The sequence below is a fragment of the Hippocampus bargibanti genome, linkage group LG07, assembly GCF_051943395.1.
Source record: "Hippocampus bargibanti isolate YZ-2025 linkage group LG07, ASM5194339v1, whole genome shotgun sequence".
In the NCBI taxonomy this organism is placed as follows: Eukaryota; Metazoa; Chordata; class Actinopteri; order Syngnathiformes; family Syngnathidae; genus Hippocampus; species Hippocampus bargibanti.
This window is the reverse complement of record NC_142740.1, coordinates 27,673,689-27,687,668: the sequence shown is the minus strand read 5'-3', so window position 1 is coordinate 27,687,668 and position 13,980 is coordinate 27,673,689. Positions and strand designations below refer to the sequence as shown.

At 51.0% G+C, this 13,980-nt stretch overlaps 1 protein-coding gene across 1 annotated transcript; it reads left to right on the top strand.

Moving 5' to 3' along the window:
• Positions 1-931: 931 nt before the first annotated feature.
• On the top strand, positions 932-13,841 carry nrd1b (nardilysin b (N-arginine dibasic convertase)). The gene is made up of 31 exons (XM_089000157.1): positions 932-1,059; positions 1,476-1,631; positions 3,521-3,788; positions 3,839-3,920; positions 4,008-4,161; positions 4,237-4,310; positions 4,388-4,483; positions 4,570-4,692; positions 4,794-4,851; positions 4,935-5,008; positions 5,080-5,149; positions 5,217-5,294; positions 5,369-5,489; positions 5,589-5,647; positions 5,714-5,768; positions 6,095-6,199; positions 7,308-7,431; positions 7,512-7,598; positions 7,679-7,798; positions 7,905-7,956; positions 8,400-8,550; positions 8,627-8,754; positions 9,270-9,432; positions 9,506-9,537; positions 9,613-9,751; positions 9,843-9,890; positions 10,762-10,814; positions 10,897-10,980; positions 11,909-12,116; positions 12,215-12,301; positions 13,610-13,841. Exons 2-31 carry the CDS (start codon positions 1,489-1,491, stop codon positions 13,814-13,816), a joined length of 3,243 nt encoding a protein of 1,080 aa, XP_088856283.1. The 5' UTR covers positions 932-1,059; positions 1,476-1,488; the 3' UTR covers positions 13,817-13,841.
• Positions 13,842-13,980: the final 139 nt, after the last annotated feature.

The following is a 13,980-nucleotide window of genomic DNA, read 5'->3' as shown; positions in this document are numbered from 1 at the left end:
TTAGTCAGGAATGTAGGAACAATCAGTGGGGCCACAGGGGTGCTCCTCTGTTCCCCCAACCTGAGAGGAGGGACCTATCGCAGCTGTGTCCGACGCCGCCATGTCTGGACATTAGGGATATATAAATAGGGCCGATACGACCAGTCAGACTTTAGTTCGCTGACGAAGCCTCTTGGATAGGAGGCGAAACGTCCGAAACCTTCACTTTTGTACAGATGACGACTGAAGAAACCTTCTCATCGATGGACCACTCCTGTACGACTGAGAGCTTACACAGACATTTTGCAAATACGTATTCTTTTTTTTCCAAATAGACATTGAGTATTATATTTGAAAGTAATCTTGAACCCAACGTCTTTCTTTCGGAGTTTAAAATGTTTTTGTTGCGTGCAGAAATGTAATTTTGCTTCTCTGTAACAGTTAACTGATTCATAAATGCAACACACTATAGTTTGTTTATGCATATATAAAGGTAAAAAACGATGATGAAAAGATGCAGTGTTGTCTTCATTTTAAATGTCAAAAGGATTTTGTGGCTCCCAGTGTTTTCTTTTCTGTGGGAAATGGGTCCAAACGGCTCTTTGAGTCGTAAAGGTTGCCGACCTCTGCCCGAGGCCGTATGTGGCCCGCGATGCCAAATGAGTTTGACACCCCTGGCCTAATGTATGTTGCCAATTGTTTACAGAAATTAACTATGCGGAAAGATTTCTCGAGACGCACTTTAGATTTACTCCTAGAAGCTCCACGATCTTTTCAAAGCCAGTGTGTTTGATTGATTTTCTTCTGTTTTGTTTGCGGCGTTGTTTGTTTCTTTTACTTTGTTGGTTCGCATTCCATTTGAATTGAAAAAAAACGACGAAACGTAGAAGAAGACGACGACAAAAACGCGAAGAAGAAAACCCGGAAGAGCTCAGGGTAGCGTCCAATCAAATGCCTGTTTAGCCAGCTATGTCGGGCCGCCGACCAATCGCTGGCTTTGCTTCATCCCATCTCGGAAACCGGTCGCTGCGTCGGAGTCGCCGCTTGGACTCGCGCCGCTACAAGTTCTCACGAACGGCAGTAAGTTTCCATTCAAGTTGAACGTCCCATGAAACCGTCCCCGCTCGCGTCGGGAGACGCCGTCCGTGGCCTGGCGGCCGACCGTCGGTTAACGAAGCACCCAACCGGCAAGACGAGGTCCGCTGCGCTAGCCGGATTAGCTAACGGGCGCTAATGTAGTACGACCGAATCGCCGCCCGGTCCGTCATTGGCTCCGATTGGATCAATTATGACAGTGATCGGCTTCTGAAGATGTAAATCGCGACGGTCGGTCGGTGGAAAGGCCACCAGGACCGGCGCGACGGGTCGTCCGCGACCGCTCACCAGCAAAAGCGGCGACAACGCAAAGACGCATAGTCATTCATTCTTCAGCACTTGCTGTACCCTCTTTGTGACATGAAGCAGCATGAAGATGATGTGCCCGCCCCTTGTCCCAGCAGCGTCGTCGCCATGCCTCAGACCAGCAAATCCGTCGCCGCCGGCAACGCTTCGGGTCGGGCCTCCTCTCCGGACCGGGGCGAACCGGATGGCGCCGCCGAAGAGCAAGGGGACCCCGAGATCACCAAGTCTCCCAACGACCCCAAGAAATACAGGTGGGCTTCGGAATTTCACACAAAGAGACGGAAAACATTTGAGCGGGCGAGGACAAAGTATGGCCGGGATGGGACAAAAAAGTTCTATCGTAATTCATCACACATTTCCTAATACCATATTAAAAGTGCGTCTGTGTAAACTCTCAGTGGTGCAGGAGTGGTCCATCGATGAAAAGGTTTCTTCAGCCGTCATCTGGACTTCTTTCAAGGTGTCGGACGTTTCGCTTCTTATCCAACACGCTTCTTCAGCGAATTAAAGTCATATTAAAGTGCATTGTTCTATGACAAATAATAAGGGAATCGTGGAATTTTTAATTTTGGAAATAGAAGGGGATTTTCTGTCTGTAATGAAAATCTGTGAGCGAGTTCTTTATTACACTTGAAACTATCATAAATGTCTTAGTTTTTGTCAGATCTGAACGAGTAAAGTACCATTGGAAAGCTTTTGAAATTCTAAACAAGGACAGAAAACACGAGAGAAGATTCAAAACATTAATGCGCAAATATCAACGATGGAATGCAGGCAGATTTTCATCAGACATCCAAAATGGCTGTCACTGAATACTAGGAAAGAAAATTGTGAGCTCTCGAAATATAGATGCTAATGCTTCTTTTTGCTTGAAACTTGGCAGTTATGGAGAAAAAGATATATTCTACCACTTCTATGAGTTATAAAAATACAACTTATTCACCTTTATAAAATGTAGTGTTAGCAAAAAGACTGTGAACTTCAATCTATTTTTGAGGGGATGAAAATCTGTGACCAAACATCTGAACATGGTCACTATTTTCGTTATTTAAGTTATTAATTGGACGGATTTAGTAATCATTTAGTTGAATTTATCTGAAATCATCTGTATTCTTCAGTATTTGAAGTCTAAAGCGAAATACAAACGGCAGATGAGCAAATATCAATGATCGAATGCAGGCAGATTTTCATCAGAAATCCAAAATGGCTGTCACTCAATACGAGGAAAAAAAATGGTGAGCTCGAGAAATATATAAAAAAAAAAAATCCTTGTCTCACACACCATGGGTGGTGTCTGTCCCCCATTATTAGCTTGGGTCCTCTACCAGAGGCCAGGAAGCTTGAGGGTTCTGCGCAAAAACTGAGTGAGGGAATGAAGTCTTTGGTGAGGGGATAGGTGGAATTGTCAATGTGTACGTTGAAATCCCCGAGAACAATTATATTTGGTGAGAGGGCGGAGAGGTGTGTGAGAGGTGAGGACAGCGGAGAAATCTTTTAAAAAGCCACGATGCGGTTTCGGGGGACGATATACAGTGGCAACGACTGTGGGAGAGGTTCCGGAAATTTGACATGCAAGGCATTCAAATGAGAGAGTTTCCGGGACTGGCACTTGAATGACTTGCCAGTTCTTGCGACATATCGACCAGCAACGTCCAGAGACAGGCAGCGTCCAGGTTAACCCTCAACAGCGGGTCCAAGTGGGTGGAGATGGTACGTGTTCTCGTCTGTGATCCGGACAAACAATAACAAGACTATCCGACAGCCAAGACGGACTGGAATTCAACCATAAGTTCTTCTAGTGGCTGTCGAGTATTTCCCGTGGTTACAGGAATCGTAAAAACTAAAAAGAAGCCAATTTTTTTTGCGGGCGAATAGCGGCAGCCAAGAGCGCGCCAGCGTACACTCGACCGCAGTGCATGCGTGCTGCACGAACTCCCCAGCTCCTCTGCTAAGTTCTCCGAAATGTGTCTCTCATTGAACTCAAAACAATCCAGCAATTTTTAAGTCTGCTCCCATTTCCAGTTCCTTATTAGGAGCCGGCTCTCTTGGTTCACTTCAGAGATCCGGCTCTAAGAACCTACTCGTTCGTGAACGGCACGTGACTAGTGGACACAAAGTGACCCCAGGCGACCATTTTCAGATACGTCCAGCTGAGCAACGGTCTCAGAGCGCTGCTCATCTCTGACTTGAGCGTCAGCAAGATGGAAGGAGGGGACGCCGGTACGGACCAGGATGACGACGAGGACGAGGAGGACGAAGGTGACGGCGGAGAAGACGAGGACGATTCGGGCGAGGGCTCGGAGGAAGACGACGAGGACGATGAAGACGAAGGGCGGGACAGCGACTCGGCCGAGCTGGATGAGGAGACCACCGCCAAGAAGAAGAAGAAGAAGAGTGGCGAAAAGCAGGTGAGGTCACGCCTCCTTGCCATTGGCCCTCCTGACCTTTGCGCCCGCAGGCCGCCGCCGCCCTCTGCGTCGGCGTGGGCAGCTTCAGCGACCCCGACGACCTCCCCGGCCTGGCCCACTTTCTGGAGCACAGTAAGTCCCGCCCCCTCGCCAGGATGTGGATGTCGCCCGGCGCCACTGAGTGTGGGCGTGTCTTGTCGCCGCGGTGACGCGGCTCAGTGGTCTTCATGGGGAGCCGCAAGTACCCGGCGGAGAACGGCTTTGACGCCTTCCTCAAGAAGCACGGCGGCAGCGACAACGCCTCCACCGACTGCGAGCGCACCGTCTTCCAGTTCGACGTGCAGAAGAAGCACTTTCGGGAGGCGCTCGACAGGTCTCGCCCGCTTACTCGCCCGGCCGTTGGGCGAGAGCGCTTTGTGAGCGACGTGTTGCAAATGTGTGGCGGCAGGTGGGCCCAGTTCTTCATCTGCCCGCTGATGATCGAGGACGCGGTGGACCGCGAGGTGGAGGCGGTGGACAGCGGTAAGAGCGGCGGGGCACGGCGCCCGATTGGAGGCGGGGCCTCACGCCTTGTCTCCTTCCCATTGGCTCGGTGGCAGAGTACCAGCTGGCCAGGCCTTCGGACTCGCATCGCAAGGAGATGCTGTTTGGCAGCCTGGCGGCGCCGGGACATCCCATGAGCAAGTTCTGCTGGGGTGGGTCGTCATTGTCGTCGTCGCCGCCGCCGTTTTTGGTTGAGGGTGGGGGCGGGGTCGCCTTGACGTAGTTTGTGGCGCACCAGGAAACGCTCAGACCTTGAAGCAGGAGCCCAGAGAGCGAGGCATCAACACCTACCGGCACCTGCGCCACTTTTGGACCCGCTTCTACTCGGCGCACTACATGACGCTCGCCGTGCAGTCCAACGGTCGGTCTCGCCCACCGGACCACCCAACCACCTGCCTCCTGGACGCACAAGCCACACACTCACCAACTTTATTTCACCTCCTTTGCTTCCTCCTCATTCAGAGACCTTGGACACGTTGGAGCGTTGGGTCCGCGAGATCTTTGTCCATATCCCCAACAAGTGAGCCACGGCCGTCGTCCTCTTCCCGGTCCTCACTTGTCGTCGTCGTCTGAGGCAAAATTGTTGTTTGTTGTTGTGGTCAGTGGTGAAGCGGCGGCGGACTTCAGTCACCTGGCGAGGCCGTTCGACACGCCGGCCTTCCACAAACTCTACCGAGGTAACGCCAAAGGCTCGCCGGCAGGCAAATGACGGTCGACGGCCATTTTTTTCCCCCCCTGACCCCGGCAGTGGTCCCCGTGAGGAAGGTGCACGCCCTGACCGTCAGCTGGGCCTTGCCGCCGCAGGCCAAGCACTACAGGTGAGTATCGACGGCACCGAGCGGCGCCGGTCGGGCCCCTAACGCGCTGGGCGTCGCCCGGCAACAGGGTGAAGCCCCTCCACTACATCTCCTGGCTGATCGGACACGAGGGCGGCGGCAGCGTCCTTTCCCTGCTGCGCAAGAAGTGAGGGCGTCGCCCCGTCGTCGCCGCCGGCGACCCACCGGCGCCGCTGACGGCGGCGTCGCCCGTGTTTTCAGATGCTGGGCGCTGGCTCTATTCGGGGGGAACAGCGAGACGGGCTTCGACCAGAACAGCACCTACTCCATCTTCTCCGTCTCCATCACGCTGACGGACGAGGGCTTCCGCCACTTCTACCAGGTCGGCGGATGTATGGAATGTATTATTATTATTATTATTATTCTTCTTCTTTTTCTCATCACGCCCTCTCTCGCTCTCCGTTTCTCTGAACGCGTGCAGGTGGTTGACTTGGTGTTCCAGTACCTGAAGATGTTGCGGACGCTCGGCCCCCAGCAGAGGTCTGCTTAACACGCGCCAACGCCAGCGAGGCGCAGACGGTGACGCCATTGTCATTTCCTCTTCAGGATCTACCAGGAAATTCAGAAGATCGAAGATAACGAGTTTCACTACCAGGAGCAGGTAGAGCGCCGCTCGCATGCTAGCATGCTAACATAACGGGCGATCGCATGCTAGCATGCTATCATAATGGGCGATCGCATTGCCGGCATGCTATCATAACGGGCGATCGCATGCTAACATAACAGGCAATAACGGGGGATCGCTCCAAAATGGCCAAGCCGCCGTAACGTAGCAGAATGCTAACGCTAATCATCCTCTTTGCTGCAGCGCTTTTTTTTGGCAAACAAATAGCAGCAGTGGCAGTTGCGCATTCTTTATCCTCGGCGAAGAACGGTGGCTCTTTGGCCGCTCGGGTGATTGACGGCTTTTTCTGCCCCCCCCCCCAGACGGACCCCATCGAGTTTGTGGAGAACGTCTGCGAGAACATGCAGCTGTTTCCCAAAGAGGACTTCCTGACCGGAGACCAGCTCATGTTTGACTTTGACGCTCAGGTGGGTCGGAGTCCTCCCGCCACCCCCCTCGCCTGCTTTTCCCGCCCAATGACGGATCGGGCGCATTACTTATCCATTAGCTAGCGAGCTAGGTAGCTAACTTGATCTTGCGCGTCGTCTCGGAAAAAAACGGGTCATCGTGGCTAGCTATCTATTTGCGATCTATTAGCTGTCTAACTAGCTAGCTATCTATTAGTTATCTATTAGCTAGCTAGCTAGCTAACTTGATCTATTTGAGTTATTCCCAGTTGAACTGGGTCACCTTTGCTGGCTACCTAGCTAGCTATCTATTTGCTATCTATTAGCTGTAACTAGCTAACTAGCTATCTCTTAGTCATCTATTATACTATATATATATCTATAGAGTTATTCCCGGTTGAACGGTGTCACCGTTGCTGGCTATGTCATGATCTGGTTGGCGACCAACGGGTGGCCTTTTCGGCCCCGCCTGCACCTGCACAGGTCCTGGTCATCGCGATCAGTGGCGGACTGCCACGTTCGGATTGGCGCCCAACGGGTAGCGCTGTCAGCCCTTTCTGCAGCCTCGCAGGTGCTGGTCGTTTCAATCAGTGACGCTCAAAAGGACTCCCGCCACGACCATCCGGTGTCGGGTCATTGTTTGTTGTACGATGCAATTGTATGCATTATATGCATGTGCGTGTGTTTGTTTCACCTTGGCGGACTTTTAATCTTGGTTTTCTTTTGATGCTTTGTATTTTTTTTCTGTTCAGACGATTTTGATGTTTGAGATTTTGTTCCTGCTGACTTTATTTCCATACAATTTCTCAAACACAACCTCCTGCTCCCTCCTGCCTGCTTTTTGGGATCCGCAACTGCCATCACCACCTTGCAAAACCCTGACAGGCTACCTAGCTAGCTGTCTATTTGTTATCTTTTAGCTCTCTAACTAGCTAGCTAGCTAGCTATCTATTCGTCACCTATTAGCGAGATAGCTAATTTGAGTTATTCCCGGTTGAATGAACGCTGGCGCGTGTGGCTGCCGCTGCTCACCCACAGAAAAACTGATCGTGTGACTGTCTAGTGACCTTGAGAGTTTTGAAAGGCGCTGATAAGTGACATGTACGATTCTGATTATTTTGTGTGTCAGGTGATTGGCGAGGCGCTGTCCTTGCTGACTTGCCAGCGCGCCAACTTGCTGCTGCTTTCTCCGGAGCACCAAGGCCGCTGCCAGCTCCGGGAGAAGTGGTTTGGGACCTCCTACAGCGTGGAGGGTAGGACCACGCGTCACATCGCGGCGCAGGGAGGGCCGAGTTTTCCTCCTGATTTGAGCGCGTTTGTTTGCCGCCTTCAGACATCCCGGACGAGTGGGCTCAACGCTGGGCGTCCGATTTTGAAGTCAACCCCGATCTCCACCTTCCCGCTGAAAACAATTTCATTGGTGTGTCATTAAAAAAAAAAGATATTGGCCAATGTGTGACGGGTGGAGATTAACCCCGCCCCCCCCTTTGCCTTCCTTAGCTTCCGACTTTGCCCTGAGGCCCTCCGACTGTCCCGACACGGATTATCCCGTGAAGATCTTGGACGAGGAACGAGGTTGCCTGTGGTACAAGAAGGACAACAAGTTCAAGATCCCCAAAGGTGAGTACAAAGGAGGCACAGCACCACCCGGTGGATTCGTCCTGTCGATACATGCTGAGCGTTGAGCTATTTTCCCTTCTTCTTCTTCTTCTTCTTCTTCTTTCAGCGTATATTCGCTTCCACTTGATGTCGCCGGTGATTCAGAAGAGTCCCGAGAAGTAAGAGAGCGCACGTACGCGGGCAGAATCTCGCCAACCGCCGTTTGCCGTTGAGAGGCTTCCGCGCCAGTCTAGCCAATAGATAGCTAACAGATAGCTAGCTAGGCCTTAACTCAACCTGGAAGTAACTCAGATAGAAAGCTAGCTCGTTAATAGACAGCTAATAGATAGCAACTTGGATAGAAAGCTTGCTAGCTAATAGGTAGCTAACAGATAGCAAGCTAGGCCTTTACTCAACCGGGAAGTAACTCGCATAGAAAGCCAGCTTGCTAATAGATAGCTAAGTAACTCGGATAGACGGCTAGCTAACTAATAGATAGCTAACAGATAACTAAGAGATAGCTAGCTAGGCCTTCACTCAACCCGGAAGTAACTCAGATAGAAAGATAGATAGCTAATAGACAAGTAAGTGGGATAGAAAGCTAGCTCACGTGCTCTTTCAGCCTGGTTCTCTTCGACCTGTTTGTCAACATCCTGGCCCACAACCTGTCGGAGCCGGCGTACGAGGCCGACGTGGCCCAGTTGGAGTACAAACTGGTGGCCGGCGAGCACGGCCTGGTGCTCATGCTCAAAGGCTTCAACCACAAGCTGCCCGTGAGCGCCGCGTACCGATGCATCTTCGAACTCGCACACCTCCCCCTCTCACGCCCACCCGTACGTCTCTTTTCAGCTGCTGCTGAAGCTTCTGGTGGAGCACCTGGCGAACTTCAGCTCGGACGGCGGCGTGTTCGCCATGTTTCTGGAGCAGCTGAAGAAGACCTACTTCAACATCCTCATCAAGCCGGAGCGTCTGGGCAAGTGCGTGCTTCCCGGCACCCTAACCCTGAATCATAACCCATAAACCCTAACCCCTAAACCCTAACCTTAGTCTCCCGGAACCCTAACCCTTTACCCTAACCCTGACCATAACCCTAAAGCATAAACCCTAACCCTAGACTCCTGGCATGCTAACCCTAAACCATAAACCCTAACCCCTAAATCCTAACCCCTAAACCCTAACCATAACCCTAAACCAGTGGTCCTTAAACTGGGTTCGATTGAACCCTAGGGGTTCGGTGAGTCGTCTCAGGGGTTCGGTGGATCCTCCGCCATAGTCTGCAGTTAGTAGACACAGTCATTGGAAGGAGGGTTCGGTGAATGAGCATATGAAACTAGTGGGGGTTGGTGCCTCCAACAAGATTAAGAACCACTGTCTTAAACCCTAACCCTAACTCCTAACATAACCCTTAACCATATCCCCAAACCCTAACCTTAACCCTAACGGCGACGGGGGGGGGGTGAAACAAAGACTGAGACCTGTTGCCGGCGCGCAGGGACGTGCGCCTGCTGATTCTGGAGCAGCGTCGCTGGTCGCTGGCCGAGAAGTACCGGGCGGCGGTGGCCGGCTTGAGCCTGCCGGACCTGCTGGACTTTGTGGGCCAGCTGAAGGCGCAACTGTACGCCGAGGGTCTGGTGCAGGGCAACTTTACCAGCACGGTCGGTCCGAGGCTTCATTTGCCGTCCGTCCGTCCGTCCCCCGCCGCCTAACCAGATACTTTTTCCGCCGCAGGAGGCCAAGGACTTCCTGCACTACCTGACGGAGTGAGCTGCCGCCGCTTCCGGGCTGCTTTTGGTCACCGAGAGCCGTCGCTGACCATGAGCGCGTCTGTCCCGCAGGACTCTGCGTTTCCAGCCTCTGCCGGCGGAGGTGCCCGTGTCCTTCCGCGTGGTGGAGCTGCCCGTCGCTCATCACCTGTGCAAGGTCAAGTCCCTCAACAAGGGCGACGCCAACTCCGAGGTCACCGTCTACTACCAGGTGCCCGTCACGCTTGTTCCAGGAGGGGTGGGAGGACGTCCCCGAGTGCCCTCTTAAAGTGTGCCTGTGCCTGCATGTGTCCATGTTCCAGTCAGGCCTGAAGAAACTGCGTGAACACGCCCTGATGGAGCTTCTGGTGGTGAGTTGCTTTGGATCTTGCCACAATATTTGCCCGTTGTTACCTAGCTATATATTTATTATATACAGTAAAGTCTCGTTATATCGATATCGGATATATCGATAGTCCCGGTTATATCGATACTATTTCGATGCACGCACGGAGAAAATTACATGCAAACAGGGTCGGTCGGATATATCGATAGTCCCGCTTATATCGATATTTTTTCCGACTCCCTTGAATATCGATATAACGAGACTTTACTGTAGTAGCTATCTATTAGTGGTCTAGTCGGCTGACTAGCTATCTAGCTAGATAGCTATTAGCGGGCTAGTTTGGCTGGCTAGCTAGCTAGCTAGCTTTTTATCAATTTGAGGTACTTCCGGGTAGAGTGAATGCTAGCCTGTGTGGCTGCCGCTGCTCTGCCGCAGAGAAACTTATCCTGTGACTGTAAAGTGACCTTGAGCGTTTTGAAAGGTGCTTGGAAATGAAATGGATTATTGTTATTATTATTATTAATATTATTATTATTATTATTGGATTGCTAATACAGTGAGACCTCAACTTACGAACTTAATTGGTTCCCAGACAGAGTGTGTAAGGCGAAAAGTGTGTATCTCAAAAAAAATCCCATAGGAAACCATTAAAATGGGCATAATCCGTTCCCGGCTTTCCATAAAAGATACTTGCTGGCTAGCTAGCTAGCCAGCCAGCCAGAGCTAATAGATAGCAAATGACAGTTTTATTTGGATTGTAAACCATGTCAATTGTTTGCCTTATCTCACCAATCTTGCTCGCTAGCTAATAGATAGCTAATAGCTAGCTAGATAGCCAGCTTGATAGTAAATCTTGCTCTATTTATATCCTATTTTAATGGCTTCCCCAAATTCAGATGCACATGGAGGAGCCGTGCTTCGACTTCCTGCGGACCAAAGAGACGCTGGGGTGAGTGGCGCTGGCGAATGGGGGATGCGCGTGGGGTCATGGGGGGAGGTCGCGGCTGTTTCAACGTGTCTTTGTCTTCCAGCTACCACGTGTACCCCACCTGCAGAAACACTTCGGGCATCCTGGGCTTCTCCGTCACCGTGGAAACGCAGGCCACCAAATTCAGGTCGGCGCCTCAGTTTTTAAAACAAAAAATAATAATAGTACATTTCATTTCTAAGCGCCTTTCAAAACTTTCAAAGTCACTTTACAGTCACAGGTTCTTCAAGTCAAGTTTTTGTGTGGGTGAGCAGCGGTAGCCACATACGCCAGCGTTCACTCGACCCAAAAGTAACTCAAATTGATAGAAAGAAAGCTAGCTAGCTAGCAAATATATAACGAAAAGATAGCTAGCTAGGTAGCTAGATAATAATAATAATACATTTCATTTCTAAGCGCCCTTCAAAACTCTCAAGGTCACAAAGTCACAGGATCAGTTTTTGTGTGGGTGAGCAGCGGCAGCCACATGCACCAGCGTTCACGAAACCCGGAAGTAACTCAAATTGATAGAAAGCTAGCTAGCGAGCCAATTGATAGCCAACAGATACCTTGCTAAATAGCCAGCCAGCTCGATAGCGAATAGATAGATAAATAGCTAGCTATCCATATATAATAATAATAATCCATTTCATGTATAAGCGCCTTATAGTCGCCTATACACGCGCCTTCAAAACTCTCAAGGTCACTTTACAGTCACAGGATGAGTTTTTCTGTGGGCGAGCAGCGGCAGCCACACGCGCCAGTGTTCACTCAACCCGGAAGTAACTCAAATAGATAGCAAGCTCTCTAGCTAGCAAATACATAGCTAGGTCAGAGGTGACGGTTGAGCTAGCTTGCGAGCCAATCGATAGCCAACAAATACAGAGCTCGATAGTGAATAGATAGCTAGCTAGCTAGCCAGATAGGGTCAGAGGTGACAGTTGAGCTAGCTAGCGAGCCAATCGATAGCCAACAGATACATAGCTAGATAGATAGGGTCAGAGGTGACGGTTGACCCCAATGTGACCCCGATGTTCAACTTGGCGTGGCGACGCTACTTTTGTCCCGTTTGTCAGCACGGAGTTGGTGGAGTCCAAAGTGGAGGAGTTCCTGCAATCGTTCGGCGGCCGTCTGACGGCGCTGAGCGACGAGGCCTTCCGGACGCAAGTGACGGCGCTGGTCAAGATGAAGGAGTGCGAGGACGCCCACCTGGGCGAGGAGGTGGACCGCAACTGGTTTGAGGTGCTGACCCGACAGTTCCTCTTCCAGAGACTCAACATGGAGGTGAACGGCCGGCCGGGTGGGCGACGTCTTTCGGGCGCCCGTGGTCAAAAAGGGGGCGGCGGCCTAGTAAGCGTGTCCGCTCTCTTGTTTCCTGGCAGATCTCGGCGCTGAAAGAGTTGACGCGAGACCATCTGCTGGACTGGTTCTCCGAGCACCGCGGCGACGCCAGGAAGCTAAGTGTGCACGTAAGATGACACCCCCCGCTCCCCCTCACCTAAAAACAAGTCATACTTACTCTTTGCAATCCCCCCCAAAACAAAAAACAACAGCCTTGTCTTTGGGCCGGCGCCACCAAATCTTCCCCTTCCTTGCAGAGGATAAAGAAGAGATGCCTGTGGGATTTGTGGTTTTGTGGTACAGTGATACCTTGGTTTACAAACTTAATTGGTTCCCAGACAGAGTGTGTAAGGCGAAGAGTGTATCCCAAACATTAATTTCCCATAGGAAACCATTAAAATGAGAATAATCCGTTCCCAGGTCCCCATAAAACACAGTTTTCTACTAAAGAAGCCTTAAAACGACACAAAATATAGACCTCATTTTATGTATAATAAATGTGCTATGGTTTTGTAATGAACAAAATGAACTGTACTGTATAATAAAGTGGTTTTATTGACCTTTGTGATGGTCGTTGATGGCTTTATGGAATGGAGTGGCCGCTTTCATCAGTGTGAAACACTTGATGAGGAACGTAGCCTTCTTCTTCCGCCATCTTCAGAATCAGAAAACCTTTATTCGTCCCACAATGGACCAATCTTGAGAAATGATTCCTTGTAAGCTTTGGCAGCTTTAGCGTCAGAACTGGCTGCCTCACCATGACGAATGACACTATGAATCCCTGTACGACGACGCTTAAAGTAAAGCTAGCCTTGAAGTCATCAATGGATGACGAACTTCCAGGTTGCCTCTTGACGATATCCGAGTGAAGTTGCCGTGCTTTCTCTGCGATCATTTTACCTAGTTCCTCATCAATTGTTCTGCCAAGGGCGGCTTTGCGTGGGCGAGGAGTAATAATAATAATAATACATTTCATTTGTAAGTGCCTTTCAAAACTCTCAATGTCACTTTAAAGTCACTGGATCAGTTTTTCTCTGGGTGAGCAGCGGCAGCCACATGCGTTCACTCAACCCGGAATAACGCAAACCCCCCATTGCTGCGTTCTTGACCAATCACGTGCGGCTTTAACCGAAGACGGGGGGGAGTTGGCTGCCATTTCCTTGTTAGAACGGGCTCATTGGCGAACGACACATCACTCATTGTGGCGCTCCGTGTGTATCCCGAAAAATAGTTTGGCTGCCAAGATTGAATTCTCGTTAATTTAACGTTTGTAAGCCGAAAAGTTCGTTAGCCAAGGCGTGCGTAAGCCGAGGTATCACTGTATTGGGAAAGCATTTTACTTTCAATCAAGTTTAGGTTTCTCACTTGTCAAAATGTCTGCTCAAGCAGTTTTGAGGGTTTTGCGGCGCCATTGACACGAGTGCCTTTTGGTTCAGGTGGTGGGCTTCGGCCCGGAGGAGGGCGACCCGCCCAACGCGGACCCCAACTGCGAGCCGGACACCGCCTCCTACGGCGAGGTCAGCTCGCTGAACTTCCTACCCGTCTCCTCGCCGGCCTTGAAGGACGCCGCGACGGTCGTCTGCGACATCCGAGCTTTTACCTCCGCTCTCCCCCTGCACCCGCACCACAAAGTCCTCAGCTAGGTGGCATTAAAAGTCTTTTGGACGAGCCGGGTGTGCTTTTTCCCGCTGGAACTTCCGAGACCTTGTCGCTCGGGGACGGGGCCCTTTCGGGACCTGTTAGCGCCGACGACCCTGGCCAGACGCGAAACAAAAAACAATTCTGCAAACGATTCATCATTCTGGCG